At 38.0% G+C, this 19392-nt stretch overlaps 1 protein-coding gene across 2 annotated transcripts in view; it reads right to left on the minus strand.

Moving 5' to 3' along the window:
• Window positions 1-1011: 1011 nt before the first annotated feature.
• Window positions 1012-19392, minus strand: part of TRIM24 (tripartite motif containing 24) — a 79422-nt gene continuing 61041 nt past the window's right edge. For both annotated transcript variants that reach the window (XM_041002535.1, XM_041002534.1), the window contains exons 10-19: window positions 17335-17508; window positions 15067-15240; window positions 13601-13736; window positions 11511-11583; window positions 10357-10525; window positions 7561-7889; window positions 6413-6545; window positions 5143-5217; window positions 3412-3561; window positions 1012-2779 (exon numbers count right to left, since the gene is read on the minus strand). In XM_041002535.1, the coding sequence (XP_040858469.1) occupies window positions 2570-2779; window positions 3412-3561; window positions 5143-5217; window positions 6413-6545; window positions 7561-7889; window positions 10357-10525; window positions 11511-11583; window positions 13601-13736; window positions 15067-15240; window positions 17335-17508 (1623 nt within the window). In that variant the 3' untranslated portion in view covers window positions 1012-2569. The remainder of the gene's footprint in view (window positions 2780-3411; window positions 3562-5142; window positions 5218-6412; window positions 6546-7560; window positions 7890-10356; window positions 10526-11510; window positions 11584-13600; window positions 13737-15066; window positions 15241-17334; window positions 17509-19392) is intronic.

Genomic DNA, 19392 nt, shown 5'->3' on the forward strand with positions numbered 1-19392 from the left:
TGTTTTTTCTCAGCAGGGGGGAAAAAAAATCTTGGGAAGAGAAGACTCTCCGGGTCCAGCACTTTCAGTGACAGACCCAGCAACAACAACTCCATGGCCAGATGCTGATGTAAAACTACACTTGCCTTTGTTATTATGGTGTCCTTGTGTTCCTTATTGTCAGAAAGATTCACATGCTTGGCATCTGGGAAAATGGTCGAGTTAAAATTAAGGAAACACCAACTTCTGTCACATGGTCTCCTCACTCTAAGACAGTTACCAAAAGTGATTTCTCAGTAATGGAATTGTGTAGCTATTAGACCAGTCCTCAGCCCCAAATCCAGACAGAAGTCCCCAAAGTTTTTGGTCAGAATTATCAATCTATGTGAGCTGAGCTGAAGCCTGCTTGAATGATCCCGGGTTTTAGGGCATCCTCTCTCAGCATGGCATAGTTAGGCTTCTTTCATGACTCTATGATGCACTATGTCAATCAGTGGATTCTGCCAAGACCTCACAGTGCTTGGAGTGGCAAGATTGGCAGTGATTCGTAACTGTTGAACTATCAAAACCACTCAAGCAAGAACCTCAGAGCATACCCTACATCCGGGACCTGGGGAGGGTGGGAAATTGGGTGGGCCTTCTCCCTTAATACCCCCCATTAAACATGAAGGAAACAATCTGGAAACAAATAATAGTCTTACCCACTTTCCTGTAGCCCTTGAACCTTCCTACCCTAATTAACTATGTAAAGATTGTCAAAATATAATAAAAAAAATAAACAGAAAAAAACAACACTATTTCATGATGCTAACAATAAAGAAGCTAGCAGAAGCAGCATGGCTGCTGTATTGAAATGCTGTAAAACTATTTGTTCAAATTGTCTTTGGAGAATGGGAAGTCAAGCTACATATTCAAAACAGTAGTCATCACAGTGCAACACATCTGGAAAAACCGAGTAAGCCTTTAACAATTCACACATAATTGACATGAACAAGATCCACGGTTACATAGAAACTGTATGACATAGAAGTATTGCTAGTAAGTTATTTTATTTATCTTTAGCAATATGTGAAAACTCAATGAATTACCCACAAAATATGTTCATTTCCAGAAGTAATGCCATTTGGATAAAAGCAAGTCCTCTGTGTTTCATTCACGGAAGGTGATAAAATTCACAACACTCTTTCAAGTCAGCTGCATTTGGACTCAATCATCCTAAAGAAACAGTTCCCCCAAATATTAGTTGCAAAAAATCATTACTAAATGTGTACTTTCGCCAACTAAAAATATTCATGTGTATTTTGCCAAACTTTGAATATGGACAGTTCTGTTGTAATTTAGTTTCTCCTTTGACAGCTCATCAGATCCTACAAAACAATTTGCAGAAGAAACAAATGTCAAACCAGCTGAGCTTGGCCCAAAGAATTTGCTGTTAACAGATAGGATTTTGTATAAGACCATAATTAAATGCAAAATTAAGTCAAGTTTAAACTTTGATGCTCAAAGAGTAAAATCAAAAAGAAACAAAATGCAACACAACAAGGGGTGGGGGGGGTGGGGGAAGAAGGGTATAGGGGATGTAAAAAGACCTCAGGGGAAAAAATGACATCATTATAACTTCCCCCAGGTGCCTGCTCCCAAATCCTACAGTACATTTTCATTCCAAATATCAAGACAGATGAAAACCACAAGAACTAGCCCCCCCTCAGGGAAACTTATATTTAATGCCCAGTAGGATATATCCCAATGAAATTTCACATCAAAAAATGGTGCACACTTGGGAAATTTTACTAAAAGCCAAACTTTCAACAATGAGGCTTCTTTTAAAAATATCACACCTGCACAGCTAACACAAACAAATCACACACAGACAACACAGCTAAATCAAACATGTGCACACATAACTTCCCTCAATGGAAGAAGATAAAGAAAATCTAGATTTGCTTCTAAAAAGCACTTGAAAATCTGCTATAACAAACACTTCTACAGACAAGATAAAAACAAAAATCAAACATTGGCTTTCCTGATTTTTTTTTAATACAGTTGCCACCATACATGATATACAATTAGGTGCCATCTTAATAGCATCTAACCTACCCTTCTGTTGTACCAGTCACCACTCTGGATAGAACTCACCATTACACATGTTCATGTGTTGCTCTCAAGTAGAGTATATTTAACTCATTTGCTTGGGCCATAATTAATGGGCAGTGGTATTGAATTTTCTAAACATGGATCAACACACATTCAAACCACATCAAATTCTCAACAAAGGGTCCATACAAAGTCTATTTTCCTTCTTTAGTAGCTACTCACTCCAGACTGGTTTTTAAATTCAGGGAGCAGGAGGAATGTCTTTTATGTTGGTGAGTCTTCCTTGCTACTATCTCCCCTCCTTCCTTTGTGTCCATTTCCTGCATTTGTTCCTTAATAAGAAGTTAAGAGAAGGGGTTATTAAGGAAATCAAAGTCCAGCAAACATGAAAAACGAGATCAGAGAGGTCACAAATTCTTCTTGGTACTGTTGTTAAATGATTGACAGCTGTTTGGGAAAACCAATCTAAGTACCAGCCACACGCCAGCGGTGCTGCTTATTTAAGCAACTGACGTTCCTCGATGCTTTTCAGGCGTTTCTTCCGGGGCTGTACAAAGTCATCATCTGAATCATCGCTAAATTTATTATCTTCGAATTCATTCCCGAATTCTAGTTTAGGAAATCTTTTTTCTGGATAAAGGTTCTTTAGAAGTTCTTCAAAATAGTTTTCAAGTTTTATACCAGCATTAGCTACTTCTGAATCAGGCTGTTGGAATAAAAACAAATTAAAAAATAAAGACTGACATTTTAGGCAGTCAATAACAAATAACTAGCAGGGTTACCCACTTGAATTTATGGCAAATGCTTCTGCATACTACTCTGGGGTTAGACAAAGTCTGCTAAAAAGTCAATCAGGCCTGCATATCTGGATTATTGTAAAAGGGAAGGGCAATGGAAGGACTAAATTGTGAAAGATTAGTGACATGCTCCCAAACAGGAAAACATGGAGCGTCCAATGGAAAAAGCTGCACTCTGTGATGTGTGACATAGAATACAAGCTAATAATCCAATGCAGTGAGTCTGACAAAGGGTGAGACAGACTGACAGTACTTGTCAATCAACATGAAAAAGGAATACAAAATCTGCTAATGCTGTATTTTAAGAAATAATTGAGAATGGGTGAAAATGATCCCAGGTATCGTAAAAATTATTTATGAATTATCTTTTACCAGCAATTCACATTTCTACTTCACATGACAAATCTTGGATCATAAATGTGCACAAAGTTTTAATTCTTTCATCGCCAGACTTACAACACTAAATTCATTTTAACGCATATCGGCTTCTTCATTCAGTACTAATTCTCACATTGTTACTGCTTTGTTTTGCTCATCTTACCTCATTGAATTCAGCACAGTTTTGAAAGATAAGCCTAAAATCCGCAACAAAATCTTCAGGCTTTGTATACACGGAGTAATCGTCTTGCAGTCTTTTCTTAATGGTTGACAAGTCCATGGGATTTTTAATTATTTTATAATAATCGGGAACCTTTCAAAATAGATGATGAGTTATTATACAAATAATTCAATTCCACTCGTTGCTAAATAAATTCCCTAGGACTATTACTGTTTTTTTTTGGTGTAGTGTTTTTCCACCTTAAGGAAACTTAAATTCAGCAACGTTTAAAGTGCCTTCTACCTCCCAGACATGAATAATTTTTTGTAACTACTCCCAGTAATTTTTAACAAATCTTTTCTTTATTTGAGATGAGGAGATATAAACAAACCTCTTTTTTTCCCCAAATGCCTGCGATGGCCAAAAGTCAGGAACTCAATTCCTGTTTTCCAAATGAATAGCAGGGGCCCAATTACTTGAGTCATCACTGCTATGAGCTGGGGTGTGCACTTGCTGGAATTCCAAGTGTAGCTTGAATTCAGAGGGCGCACAGAAGATGCAAGTGATGGCTCACCACTTACAACACAGATACTCTTCAATTACTTTTTATGAGAAGTATTCTCACTTACATTACGAATCACAAGCAAATCACCACAGTGCGTTTTGGCATGCCTTTACTACATGTAGTATAAGTGGTAAGCAACTGCTTTCAATTCAAGACTTAGTTCTAGTGCTCAGCAGCATATACTGTGTTAGTTAGTTATTCTCTTCATTATTCCAAATAGAGATACTACTGGCAACTTGAGTTTGTAAATTCCAATTTTAATAACATGGGTTAACAGTAAGCCAAGATCAGAGAAAAATGCCAATTCTAGATTATACTTGTATAACCTAGATATTGCTGGTACAGATGTTGCAAGTTTCTTTCATCTGATTCTGCCTCTTTGAGCTGCAAAGGTCCTTTTCCTCCCAAAAGAGGTTGATCTTTAGGTTGTGTGAATACCTGAATATATTTGCAAGTTTGTGTTTAAACTTTATCAAGTTGTGAAAAAAATTTATTATATACCATTTTTAGATCATTTCAGACATCAAAGTACTGAGACCAAAATATATTTGGACAGCATGCAAATGTTTCCAGCACTTCATAATAATGCAAGCAATATAAAACATTCAATATGGAACTGTTGGAAGCTACTGAACACTATAAAATCACTTATTAACTAAAACATGGACTTTCACATCAAAATGCACAGAAAATTTGGAAGAGAGGCTTAAAGTTCAATATGTATTAATGAATGTGTATAAACAAATATGTATTAAACAGTTTAATATGTACAATATACTTAAGGACTGGCATGAGGACTCAGTAGTATATCCCCAGCTTGCCAGCACCAGCATCCAATGTGAATGCTGGTTTGTCTCCTGGCTGCTCCACTTCCCATCCAGCTGCTTGCTTGTGGCCTGGGAAAGCACTCAAGGATGGCCCAAAGCCTTGGGACTTTACACCCTTGAGAAGGACCTAGATAAGGTGAGACTCATGGCTCCTGGCTTCAGATCAGATGGAAAATTTTCTCCTCTATAAGTCTGTCTTTCCAATAAAAATAAATTTAACAAAAATTGCATTAGATAGAAAAAAATTACTGAGAAATGGTACAGAAACTAGTTTTATAATTAAGAATTTAGAAAAAATCACTGTGAAAACACAAAATGACACTAAATGACACTACTACTTACTGTTAGAGGAACAGGATCTTGAAAAGCGAGACTCATTTCATGGCAGTAAAGAAATAAAAGTAGACGTTCACACTTCTAAGCAAAAATAAATAGAAAAAATTCAAAATGAAGTTACAGCTTATTTTCAATTACTAAACTTATAGACCTCAAAGTACCAGAATAAGGATTTTAAAAATAAATGAATAAAAGACAAATACTGAATCTAGAGTTTTCTTACGCTACTTCTCATTTATTACCTGAACTGTACTATCTGGCAACATAGCTTAAAGTAATTTTTGCAGGGGCCCGGCACGGTGGCGCAAGTGGTTAAGTCCTCGCCTTGCACGCCCGGGATCCCATATGGGCGCCGGTTCTAATCCCGGCAGCCCCGCTTCCCTTCCAGCTCCCTGCCTGTGGCCTGGGAAAGCAGTCGAGGACAGCCCAAAGCTTTGGGACCCTGCACCCGCGTGGGAGACCCGGAAGAGGCTCCTGGCTTCGGATCGGCATAGTATCGGCCCGTTGCGGCTCACTTGGGGAGTGAATCATCGGACGGAAGATCTTCCTCTCTGTCTCTCCTCTCTGTATATCCGCCTTTCCAATAAAAAAAATAATAAAAATAAATCTAAAAAAAAAAAAAAAAAAAAAAAAAAAAAAAAAGTAATTTTTGCAAATAAATTGGTAAAAACAGTATTGCTAGAAATCTATTTAAAATCCTTTAGCAACAAATTGCCATTTATCACTTCTGGTTGTGTGCAGTTCGGCGATTTATTTGAAAAACAAAACCAGACTGGTTGCTTCCAGCCTCTGCCTGATGGCAGCATGTGCCCTGCTACTTATTCCCTTGGGGTAACAGCAGGAAGCCTTGTGGGTGATGCAGGGTGTACTGGTGCCCCCTCCTGGAAGGCAACATTCACTGACTGCTCTTTAGTAATGCAAAGTGCCAACTTAGTAGCTTGCAGTGTTAATTAAATCCCTTTGCAGACTTTGCTAGACAAACTTAGTAATACATAGTTGAAGAATGGAATCATTTCCAGGAAGAGTGAATAATGAAACCTATCTCATGGGTACCAATGCTTAGCAAATCCAGGGGAAGTAAATATTTCTGTGGTGGAAAACAAATTAAGTGAAGACTACATAAAAATTAAGTGAAAGACTACACTACCCCAGGCAGGCTACATAAATACATGTTCTGGTGTGTTCAGTTTTAAAAAGGAAAACACCTCTCAGCTTAAAATGGACTACATCTAGTAAAAAAAACTGAAACACAGGGGTGAAAACCTCAAAGACTTACCCTCTTATCTACTGGTGTTAACTTAGTGAGGCTTTCGGCTTTCCTTTTTTCTGAGCTGTGCCCGTGAGCATCACAATCATATTCAACTTCTGGTTTAGATAAGTCTCGGCAAAAAGTACAAATCCACTCTCCACTGTAGGGAGATCCAAGATACAGAATTATCCATTTAGCATAAACCTTAATCATTGAGTTTACCAAATATGTACTGATACACAGCTCTATGCTGAGAAGCGAAAACACGTGGGCGGGCCTAAGTGGTTAAGGACATTGTCTGGAAAACCAACTGCACATACCAATCTAGGACTCAGATGAGCTGGAATTAGCCTTTCTCTTACCAAAGTAAGCCAAAGGACCTTGGAAGGATTTCCTCATGCTTGGATCAATGAGATCAAGAGCATTTCAGAAGTATTGAATCCTTGAAGAGCATGTGCCACATCAGGACCTTGGGTTGATCCTGGGTGGCCATTCCCCAACCTCATGTACCGGGCGGTTGGGAGGCTGGCTGTGCCGTCTTTCCTTATCTCCCCTCCCCTTCCCAAAACAAGAAGAAAAAAACAGGAACCTGGAAATAATAATCACACCCACTTTTCCCTAACCTTCCCACCGTGATCCACTATGTAATCATTTAACAAAAAAATAAAAACTTAAAAAAAAAATTGATGTTACTCAATGCAATGCCTTGTGGTAGTTTATTTTTAATCTGCTGGTTCTCTCCCAAAATGGCTGCCAAGGCCAGTTCTGGGCCAGGCTCAAATTGGGAGTCAGGAACTCTGGATCTTGTAGCATTCCAACCACTTCGAAAATCATCTGCTGCCTTCCCAAGCAGATTGGGAAGAAGACAGACTGCAAGTGGGGCAAATATGGACATTTAGTGTCACGAGCTAACTGCTGTGCCACCAAGCTGGCTCCCCTTGTATTAATTTAAAGGGCCTGTTAGTTTTTTTTTTCCTCTTCTTCCTGCTACAGCCCACATTTCTGAGAGATACACAGGGAAGAAGATGAGTTTCAAGAAACTCTTGGTTACTGTTTGGCATTTGGGATTGCACATTTGTTGCAAGTACAATTATTTATAAAGGCTTTATGTTACACTGATGTCCAAAAGCTTATTTCTGATGTTATTTATAAAATGGAAATGTAACGAATATTACCTTGGGAAATTTGTCAGTGTGGGCACGTGACAAGAGAGATGGAATACTTTGGGACACTTGTCGCAACATAAGAGCTCCCCTCCGTTCTGACACACTGCACACCAGTCCTCGTTGGGATCGTCCTCTTTCCTCGTCTCTCCAACAAGAAGAGGAGACTTCTGGGAGGCATCCAGCCACTCAGACTTTCCACTGGAGGAATTCTCCAGGTGCAATCCAGGCTGATCTCCTGTGCTATCAGGCGCATCAGATCTTACCACAGTCTCTTCAGAAGCAGACCGCTGGCCACTATGTAACAGCAGGGAAGTGAGGATGCTTCTAGGATAATTGGTCTGCAATGTGAAGAGGAAAACAGTATGTGTACCTGGTTTTAAACTGGCGTTTTTAATTAGCCCTTCTATAATTATGGACTGCACACCCGTCTCATGTATATTTGGTTACTTCAAGGGATCTGAAAATGTATGGGAACAAGATATGCTTACGGCTAATCGTTTTATACTTTCTAACGGAAGACCTAGACCTTCTACAAAAAAACATTATAACAGGTAATCAGTAGCAAGAGGTGCTGGTAACAGGAAAAAAAATCTGAGTCTTGGGATAGCTCTCAAAGATTGCGTAGGTAATGTGGACATCAACTACATGAAGTGCATGTTAACCCTAACCACATGTAAGACGCAAAAATTCTACTCGAGTCTTTATGTAAAGGACTAGGGCGGTGAAAAATCCCAAACCAGTAACAAAAATTGTCTCCTCAAAACATTTTAAAAAATATTTTCCACATAGATGTAAACAGTCAAAAACACTCACTCCTTGGAGACAACTGAATTCAAATCTATCTTTTCCTTAAGTTACAGAACTCCATTTCTAAATGAAATGCTTATACTGCAATTTCTTGGATTTTTTACTTCCCATATGTAAGTTGCATAGCAGTGCTATATATTCTAACTAGAAGTATATATGCGTACTTTATATAATCCTTACCAGGGAAGTATTGAGAGTACATTTTTGCATTCTGACTCTGCACCCTCACGTTAAACATACACAACCCCCCTTATACTTCCTGTACCGCCACACCCACACCTCCTACCTTGCTAATCGTATCTAGGGAGCACTGAGTTTCTGAATTGTCTATTTATTGCCAGCAATTATTTGAAATGGTCAGTAGCTACCTATACTAGCTAAAGGTTCTGAAAAATAAAAATTAAGGCTATATCTTGATTGCATTACAGGTCTCTATTATATCTGTATTCAAGTGTTGGTCTAGGTCAATATAGTTCATTGTGGAATCAGTAAATATACTATGACCAGACCTATTCTACACAATTTCATTGTTAATAGTGATCAATAATTACCTTATTTCTTTATTTGCATATTTCCCTCAGGTAACAATCTATATGATTTTCACAATCTCCACAAGGAATAGAAAATACTCCATACTTTCCCTGTGGATACATCCTAGAGAAGTCCACTGTCGTACTGCCAGGCTGTACTGCAGACACGGGTATTAGAGCCCGCCTTTCTCACTGTGCCTGTGTCAGGACTCAAGGCTTACACTTTCCTTTCTTGGGTGTGCACCGATTTTGGTGACTTATATTTTCAAATATCTTCCAGTTTAGAGAATGAATCTTACGGCTTTTGTGCACATGCCTGAAAAAGATTTAATCTTTACACATGCTAAAAATTTGCCAGGATAAAATGGTCTGTTCAGAAAAGACATTTTGCCCAGGGTCAGCTTTCAGTTAAGCTGCTTCTTGCAATGACAGTATTCCATATCAGAGTGAAAGCTAGACTTCTCATCCTGCTTCTTCCTGATGCAACTCTGGGAGGGTACGGAAGATGGCCCAAGTGTTTGCCTTCATGCCTGCCCTGTGGGAGACCAGGAAGGATTCCTATTATAAGTTCAGCTGCTGAGGTCACTTCGGGAGGGAACCAACACACTGAAAATCTTTATCCTCCTCTTTTTCCTTCACAATTGGTCTTTTTTTAACATTTATTTATTTATCTATTGCAAAGTCAGATATACAGAGAGGAGGAAACAAAGAGGAAGATCTTCCGTCCAATGATTCATTGCACAAGCAACTGCATCGGCTGGTGCTGCGCCATTCTGAAGCCAGGAACCCGGAACCTCCTCTGAGTCTCCCACGCTGGCACAGCAGGGTCCCAAGGCTTTGGGCCATCCTCGACTGCTTCCCAGGCTACAAGCAGGGAGCTGCATGGGAAGTGGAGCTGCCGGGATTAGAACCGGCGCCCATCTGGGATCCTGGCTCGTTCAAGGCAAGGACTTTAGCTGCTAGGCCACAGCGATGGGCCCTGCTATTGGTCTTTTAAATACATATCTTAAAAAGGGGGGCGGGGACTTCCATCATACAATCATACATTATTTCATATTTCTTTATTGTCTCTGGGTTCTGGCATTTGTGTTTAGAGCTTGAATGCTAACCCTTTTGTTTAAGATGCTTTTTTCTCTAGAACCCTTTAGGATTGGCCTTTTCTCCTGGTATTCTGGAATTCATGATGATCTGTTTTAGGTATTTCTTAAACTCTTGGTATGTCAACTCACTGGCTCCTTTCAATCCAGATTCTTGGGCCATTCACTTACAGGACCTTTTCACCCAAAAAGACTAGCTTCCTCACTTCAGCCTTTTTCAAAATTTTCTTCCTTGTTTTCTGTCTTTTTTTCTGTACTGAGTATTCATCAGTTTTTAATTGCAGTGTTTTTTAAAATCCTAAGAGCTAGTTAAATGTTTCTCAACTCACTCCTCCAAAGGGAAACAGCATTCCTAGTAATTAAATAATTACATTCTGAGGCCTAGAGTCTTCATCAGATTCTTGTTTCACTATAACAACAGGAAAATCATAATTTTCAGGTGGTGCACTGTTTTCTTGTTTTATTCGGATTGGCTCCAACATGACCACTGGGACTTTATGTGTAGAATCAGCTCCTGCTGGTTTGCTGGAAGAGCCAGAGCTATAAGCATAATGAGACAAAGAGAGAACAGTCTAAGAATGTTATGTTGCAAACTTCACAAGCAGGTACAACAATCACTGGAAAATTGTCACAACCATGACAACTGTCGCATCAGCAATAAAGGACACATAACTGAAATGCACCTGTTGTAATGCAAAGTATCATTTCTGATAGAAAGGTTTTAGGTATTAACCTATGTAACCTGCAACATACTACATCTGGAAAGATGCTTAAATAAACAAAAGTCAACACTAAACTTAAAGGACTGATTCTAACATTCTGAGCTTTATATTAGGCAAACACATATGCTATCGTGGAACTAACATCCAATTTTTCATGTAGCAAGAATGACAGTTCTAAGCTCACACCAATCATTTACTGCTAAAGTGTGAAGACCACAAACTATACAAGTATTTACTGATGTTCTGCTACCTCAAGAAGGCAGTGGGGCAAACCCCCCCCCTTTTTTTTTTTACAAAGAGCCACTATTCTAATGGCATTAAAGGCAAACATGTTCTCCCTGAGAACGTTTCCACACTGTTTACGATAGAATCAGGTTCACCTCCGCGGACTAACTCCAGGTGTGAGGGCAAGACTAACACAGTAACTTAAAACAGAACTGACCAGTGCATATTTAGTTTTCTTAAAGTAGAAAAGTCAGAGAATATTGAAATTGGTATAACATTAAACTTACTTTTACATAAGTATGTGTCTCTATATAGCACAGTGTGTTTTTACTCCTACTTCATCTTTTATTACCCTTGTTTATGATAAGGTTAAACATTTAACATATAGGTGAATATTTTTAAAGATAAATTTGTGTTTATAATTTAATCTATCAAATTAAAATATAATCATTAAAATTTGCACTAAAAATAAAAAAGGAAGTTGTTCGGAATATACTAAGTTTCAAACTGTGTTGAGCACTGGCAGGAGATACTAATGAGCAATGCTATGTGCTAGAGAACATGGTTAAGTCAGTTACCTTCCTCGGCTCCCAATGCTGGAGGCACTAGGTGAGCGTATTGGGGGATGTACACTAGTCATAGTAACAGGTCCTGGGGAGGGGGAGATTATACACATCAAATGAGTTAAGAAACACATACCGAAATCCTATTGAATGTGCTCTCTTAGCACAACTTTGACACAAGGTGCATATATTGATACCACATCAAAAAGTAGTTGCAGAACTCCTAGCACAATCTTCCATGTCTTAATAGACTAGCAGAATTTTTCTACCTTAGCAGTATTGTCTTGGGACACATAATTTGATGTGAGGAAATGTTTACACACTACATGATGTTTAAGCAGAATTTCTCTACATCTCCCAGGTTTCCATGTGACAATCAAAATTATCTGCAAACACTGCCAAGTCGATCCTATGCTGCAGTAACCAGGGTAGGATCTTAGTGAGGACCTTAGTGCCAGAGCAAGCTAATTAGAACTATAGGAAGTGACTTGAGTGAATGCAAAAGCAAAAGGTGTTCAACAAAGAAGATCACATAAAGAAAAATGAGCCCAGTTAATCATGGAACACACTGAAAGTCACACTGAGAGGCTAAGATTTGAGGCAGTAACAAAAGAGAGTTTCCAGCCTGTAGCCATGAAAATGACAAAGAAGCTATGTTCTGAGAGATTAAAAACAAGGGAAAAGGCAGCCAAGAAATGAAGGGGAAAGGAGAAGCAGAAAGACTTCTGCTTTGAAGTCATGAAGGTCTCAACTAAGTGGTACTCATCGGAATACAATAAAGGTGGGAAACAGGCAAGTAACTGCAAAGTGACCAAGTTCTTAAAAAATTGATAAAAGTGTTGAGAAATAAATCTTTCACTATTCTACAAACTCTGGAGAAGTTCCTTTAAAAACAATGGAGAAGTTCCTTTTAAAAGCAATCGCTGTTGCCTTCTGCTAACAAAAGTAACACAGCTTCATTTCAGCACAGTTGTAAATTAACAGGATTGGTAATCAAAAACATTTAAGTGATGTATAAAAATTTACAGCTTTTATAATTCATACAGTTCTCTGCACTATTTTACCAAAACAGTGTACCATAAGCATAGCATTAAAACTCTTCATTCAAGCACCCAATGAATAGTCAATACCTTATTTATGAATGCATTCTTTTTCCCATTTCACTGTATCTAGTCATTTATAAGACTTCGAAATTTTACCTACTGCAAACAATGAAAATAATTGCTGGACCAGTACCTAACTTCTTCATAGTTGAAGTATTAAAATGAACTTACTGGGTTCAAGGCTATGTATAGTTACTATACATATTCTACTAGCTAATGCATATAAGATGCTTTAATGAGTGCTGGGCACACAGTACTAACTGGTTCAATATAAGCTTTGGTAATTTGCTAAGACAGTTTCCAGAAAAGTTTTCCCAATTTATAATCCTCCTGGCTGTCTTGAGTATTTTTTCAGCTCTGGTTTTATTTCCCTTACAAATATCAGTGAGAACAAACATTTCTGTGTACTTGTTGCATGTATTTTCTCTTTGGAGATTTATCTTTTCATCATATTCCTTGGTAGTACCGACTTACTCCTTATTTATTGGAATGCTTTAAAATTCTGGTTTTGCCTTATGTCCATATAACTATAAAAACTGATTTAACAAGCTCTTTTCTTATTCCAGCATAAGATACCTACTTTGACAAGATTGTCAGCAATGATGTGTTTCTCACAGGAAATGAGCAGGCATGTTAAAATATGTTTAACACAACTCAACACCACAAAAAACCACTAAAGAATGCTTTGTGTACTGTTACCAATGAATTGTGCCTCTAGGTAAAGCACATCCTAAAAGAGACCATTATCATTGGCAACTAAGTTCATGAATAAAAGACACAATACACTAATTTGCTTCTGGCAGTGAAGTATCTCTAAGGTTACATTCAGATTGAAAATGTGAGGAACTTTAACTTCTTCCGAGTTTCTAAATAATATCAATTTTAATATAGTGCTAAGAACTCAGACACATCCTAGCCATCAAAGGAATAAAAGGAAAAAGGGCAGAAAAGGATTCTGCTTTTTAATGAGGAAAAACTAAAAAAGTTCCAACCTGATTTTACCTGCAAGGCCTGGAGATGGTACTGACGAATTCGGTGACTGCACCGTCCTGTTTGACGGTGGTCTGGGTTGGCCAGAATCTATACTAGTATCTTTCCTTCCAATGTTGTCCAGCATTATAGTACTTGAACAGTCAATCTGATAAGAAAATAAATTAATCAGAACATAAACTATGTCAGGACATCTTGATTTTACAAAAGTCATTTTAAAGAAAGCTTCAATAACTTAATTTCTTTCAAATAAGAAAATATTTTAATCTCACATAGAATTCCCAAAGATTTTTTCATAAGCAACGTAAAAGTTTTCAATTTATTTTTAAATGCTCCATTCCTCAATAAATATACTGAAGTCATATTATTTCAGAAATCTAGAGTATGTAGGAAGATGTATCATGTCATTCACACAAGAAAATTAAAAAGATTTCTTATTTCATTTAGAAATAACAAATGGTAGCTGTATTAAAATAAAAAACTTAAGTGAGAATAGTCCAGTTATTTAGGTTTAAAATCTCTAATATCTACCTTAGGAGCAACCAACTGGATGGCTATGTTTGCTTCTACGTTCAGTATGTGCATGAAGAATATGAACAAAACGTGTGGGCCATTCTAGACCTCTTGTAGGAAACTCAAAGTCCTGGGCCCAGGACTGATGCCCTGGAGAAGCACAAGATCAACTGGCTCCTCAGTTACACATTTCTGAAGCACTAACCTCACTAAATGACAGTCTCGTACATAAATTCTCTTTTTTAATGAAACATGTATACAAATAACACTGTTCTCATTATTCCCTGACAGGAGAAAATTTCTAATGAGAACATAATTCTTTAGAAAGAAGTATTCTAATTATGTATGAACATTAGAATTCTATTGAATGTCTTTATGATTGGAAGTCACTGAAATTCAAAACAGTTCTAGCCTTTTTCAATATTGATTATATGAGAGAATTAAAACCTGAAACCAGGAGTGCAACCTTACACAATGATTAAAATTTCTGGCCTATGCACCTATAATGGTATCCATTATGAAGAATGCATGGGAAGTCTAGCAACAGTTACTAAAAATAAGTTCCCTTATTCTGTGATTCAGAGGAGGAACTCCAGTTGAGAAAAGCTGTTAGGCAACATATGACTTCTATAATGACTTCTATAATGACTGTGGAGGAAAATGCAAAAGGAGAAATTTTTATTTCAGTGGGTCCTCTATCATTTGAAAACTAGACCCAGTGTACAGGATCATTTTGTTTTACATTATTTTTGCAATTATCATTTCCAATACTTTTCAGAGTGTGGAAAGTAAGGAGGGGATTGGATTTATTAGATTTCAACATAAAGAAAATTGAACTATGGGAATTAATTTGCACTCTACACTCCACTCCATGCATTTCTTGGTGCAACAGATGACTTTCACAATAGCTTGCTTTGGATGACAATTTGCCAAAGAGGAGTTCAAAAGATTTGGTGTATACTTACATCTGGAAGTGAAGGAAGATTGTAAGTGCCACCCACTGATGAACTCAGATCAATCATAGGTGATCCAAAAGACTTCCCATCATACCCTGCTGCACTAGTGATGGTAGGACTAGAAGGAGTGGAAGACGTGCTGCTGGCAGTGGACGGCGTGCCCTGTCCACTGCTGATCTGCCACTACAGAGGATGGAAGACAAAGAATCAGAATCCTACGGAATGAACTGTGTCCAAATCACTCCATTAAGAAACTAGATCAGCTGCGACTTCTCTTTCCCACTTTTCAGAACAGATTACATGTGAGTACATTCTTATTACAAATTGATCTTACACATTAAGACTACCCATGCTTCAGTACACAGAGGTATGCCACACTTCTGATCCAGTGTCCTATACATGGCATGAGAAAAGCCATAGAAAAATGGTCCAAGTGTTTAGACACCTGCCACTCACTGATATAGCTACTGGCTCAATCCTGGCTCATGCCCTGATCATTGCAGACATTTGGGAAGTGAACCAATGGATGGAAAAATCCTTATATTTCTGTGTCTAACTTATAAATAACCCTTTTCAAAAATAAATTAGAAATAATTGCTTGATGTGTAGATAGAAAAACCAACTTGTATCAACGGGTATGAATTACACAGGATAAGGCTAAAAGAGGAAAATTCAAGTTTTCCAAGTTTTATTTTATACTGGAAAGTTTTCACAATGGGAAAAGAAAAGTTATTAAATGTTGCAAAAACATGCAGGCCAAACCATTTCCCCAAATACACTTGCATTTACAGACAAATGGATGATCCCATCACATAGTTATCTCAAAGGTTTAAAGTTTTCAAATGTAAGTTATATGCTTCATTGTTGAAACTATATACAAAAACACAAAGCTGTATGGAAATGTCACTTTAACTCCACCTATCCCTCATTTGTTTCATCCACTATAATCCTCAGCCCTTTTGTCTCCCAAAAATAACTAGTTTCAACTGCTGGGTATCTTGTACTCCAAGTGATTTAAAGAAACACGCACACTAAAATGAAATATGTCAAACTATTAGAATATGCTTTAGGTACATACAATGAGTAGGATATGATGAGGATCGTTTCTGCTTTTACTTAAAAATACGGTTTTCTTTTCTTGGAAAAGCTGAAAGCCAGAGAGCCAGAGGCCAACAGGGAGAGGACTGGTTCATTACCTAAACAATTCAATAGCTAAGGTATAGCCAGACAGAAGCATGCGCTCAACGCACGTCTGTCATATGAGTGACAGGGACCCAAGTATGTGAGCAATTATCTGCTGTCATCCAAGGACGTAGAACTCAATTAAGTCCTGCACTCCGATAAGGACACCATCTGTGGCACTTTATCGGCTATGCTCATCACCCACCCCTATTTTGTGTTCATCTCAAAGACAGAGAGGGAGAAAGAGAGATCTCCATTTGATGATCACTACCTCAAAAATCAAAAACATCCAGGTCTGGACCAAGCTAAAACAGGGTGACAGGAACTCAATTCATGTATCATATTTGGGTGACAGGGACCCATCTACTTAAGTTCTCAGCTGCTGGCTCCAAGGGTAAGAATTAGCAGGAAATTGAAATTAGGCAAACAGCCTGGGCTTGAAAACAGATGCCACAATGTCTGAGTACTGAAAGTGGCATACGAGGAGCTATGCCAAACATTTGCCCCTGCAATTTCTAAATACAGACATATGTACTCAGACACAGCATACTTGTATAGAATAAAATGTCCGAATGATTTGAAAAAAAATCAAAAACAGTTATGAAAATAACATTATCTACTTGACTTGGGACTTGCTGGAAAAAGTAAAACAAAAACAGTCTAATATGTTTTTCTCTAATATGTTTTTCATCTCTCTAATGATTTTTTTTGGTTAAAAAAAAAAGTCTAGAAAATGTTTACCCAAAGAATGAAGTTCCCATGAAACATGTTAAAGACCCCATCAATACCCTATTTGTGGAATGCAGTTTGTTCTTAGAATCTTTCAGTCCTGGGAAAGTTCATGTACTCACCTATAAAATAGAAACACCAGTGCTGCAAAATGACTACCATGACCTGATTATTATGGACATTCCCATAATGCATCAAGATACCTTCTCTTAGATTTGTTTCCACATTTCTGTCTGTAATAAGCATGGTGATTCACATGCATGTCAGTAAGAAAAGCTTGCTCTTTATACCTTCTGCCTAATCTATATGCAACATGATCTGGCAAGAGGAGGAATAAGCAAGCAAGGGGAGGATGGAAGAATGTACCTGCTTTATTGCTTGTTGAGCCAAGAAAGCCATCTGCAAGGGATTGGGCTTTATCGTCTGCCGGGGTACATTCTGGTTTGGTGGATATCTCAGCTGCTGAGGATGAGGAGGAAGAACTGGCCCATTGGGTTTGGAGCTGTGATTCTGAAAATTTATCAAACGTGGAGGAGGTTGCTGGAAAACAAGAAATTAACTCAATTCAGTGACAATTCCTTCTTAAGAGGCAAATCACAGAGACACAAAATTTATAAAACTACTGCAGCAAGGCAGAAACTCTGTCATGAATAAACATTAAGATTACAAAAAGGTATTGCGGAATATAGGGGAATGCACAGATCTCTAGAATTTGTGTGCACAATCTAAAAAAACAAAACAACAAACAAAAAAACCCCACAAAAACAGCATTACAGAAAACCAAGGGGATGGGCAGGGTATCCTGCCCAGGCATGAGGGGAGGCGGCTACACTTTTCATAGGCTATACCACAGTTAGACCTAGGCCATGTTGGGAAATGGGTATATTTTGTCTTTGCTATCCTGCCAAGCCCTGGATGATTATCTTTGGCAAAGAACTGCCCTCTTGCAGCCCTCTAAAGTAATCATAGAATAACAACTAACATTTACTGAACAGTTATTAAATGCCCAATACTTCTTTAAATGTTTCATGTGTATTCACTCATGAATCTTTAGATAATCAAAGTAACTTGTCCAACATTAAGACAATACTGATGAAGCTCAGATTTGCACAAGAAATCTGCCTCTGAAGTCTGTATTCTTTTTTTCTTTTTGAATGTATAAACACAGAAAAATTTTATCCACTAGTGACCCACAAATGTCCAACAGCTGTGGCTGGGCAAGATAAAAGAGCCAGGAGGCTGGAACTCATATTCTAAGGGTACCATGAATGTGAATAACCAGAACTCAGAGGGCTTTATTCCCTCTCACATTCCCAAACAAGCACCTCCACCAAAGTGAAAGCAGACATTTATAAAGAGCAGCCTGCCCTTGTTTTGTCTTTCACTCATCCTATCTGTGGAATTTACTCCACTGTTTCAGGTTAATTGCTTCTTTCTTCCTCTTTCATAAATTGGTTTGCACCAAGTTCACTCATTAACTTAAGAGTGGCCAACAACTACAGATCTAGTGAAAAGCAAATTTGCATAATGTTTCTAACAATGTAACTGAAGAGTAACATTACACAAAACTACTAGAATCTCAACAAAAATACTAAGATGTTTACACTTTAGTGCAAACATGGACCCAGCGCCAAAAGCTGTGTGACATGAAGGGTTTTATCACAGAAAACAGTTAAACAGTGGAAATAGTGCAACACTTCTAAATTTATAAAAACATTTTTATAAGCATAAAAGTATACAAAATGGTCTTTAATGGAGCAGAAATGTATTTAAGTCTTTTGCCTCCAACAGCCTAATAGCATGTGGCAGCATGTGCTGTGCTGTGGCATGTAAGAAATTCGTAGGACTTAAATGTCAATCCTGTCACTAGGGAGCTCACAGTCACACAAGATGAGGGCTGATTTCCCCCCTGCTCCTAAACTGTTGGAGTTGATTGAGTTAATTTACAAAAGCTCCTGTAACGAGCAGCGTGGGAAAAAAAATAATAAAATTAGGAACTAGTTATATCCCTCAAGAAATGCCAAAAACCAGTACTATTCGGGTGGAACAGTGTCATTACTTTGCAAAGTACAGAAGGAAAACTGAACTAATAAATCAGAATAGAGGAATGATGCCGAGGTTAAACTGCTGTTACTGCAGCGAGAACTGCTACTGTAAATCCTGCATAAAATGACATGACAGTGCTGTGTGACACACTTGCTTCTGTTCACGGGAGTGTACTGAAGAGTGCGTGTCAGTCATATAAACAGACATTGTCACCGATCTAGCCATGCAGATGACACAGCTAAAGAAATTTCAGTGCTTTGGAGAGGCAGTCTTATGGGGATATGTGGATTTTGATTTGAACATGGCCACAGAGCCTGAGATACTCTGCTTATGGACAAGCATTTTTTAACCTGTACAGCCAAATAAATGGTTTAAAAA

Source organism: Ochotona curzoniae, unplaced genomic scaffold (genome assembly GCF_017591425.1).
Source record: "Ochotona curzoniae isolate NIBS_2020 unplaced genomic scaffold, NIBS_Ocur_1.0 scaffold_2476, whole genome shotgun sequence".
In the NCBI taxonomy this organism is placed as follows: Eukaryota; Metazoa; Chordata; class Mammalia; order Lagomorpha; family Ochotonidae; genus Ochotona; species Ochotona curzoniae.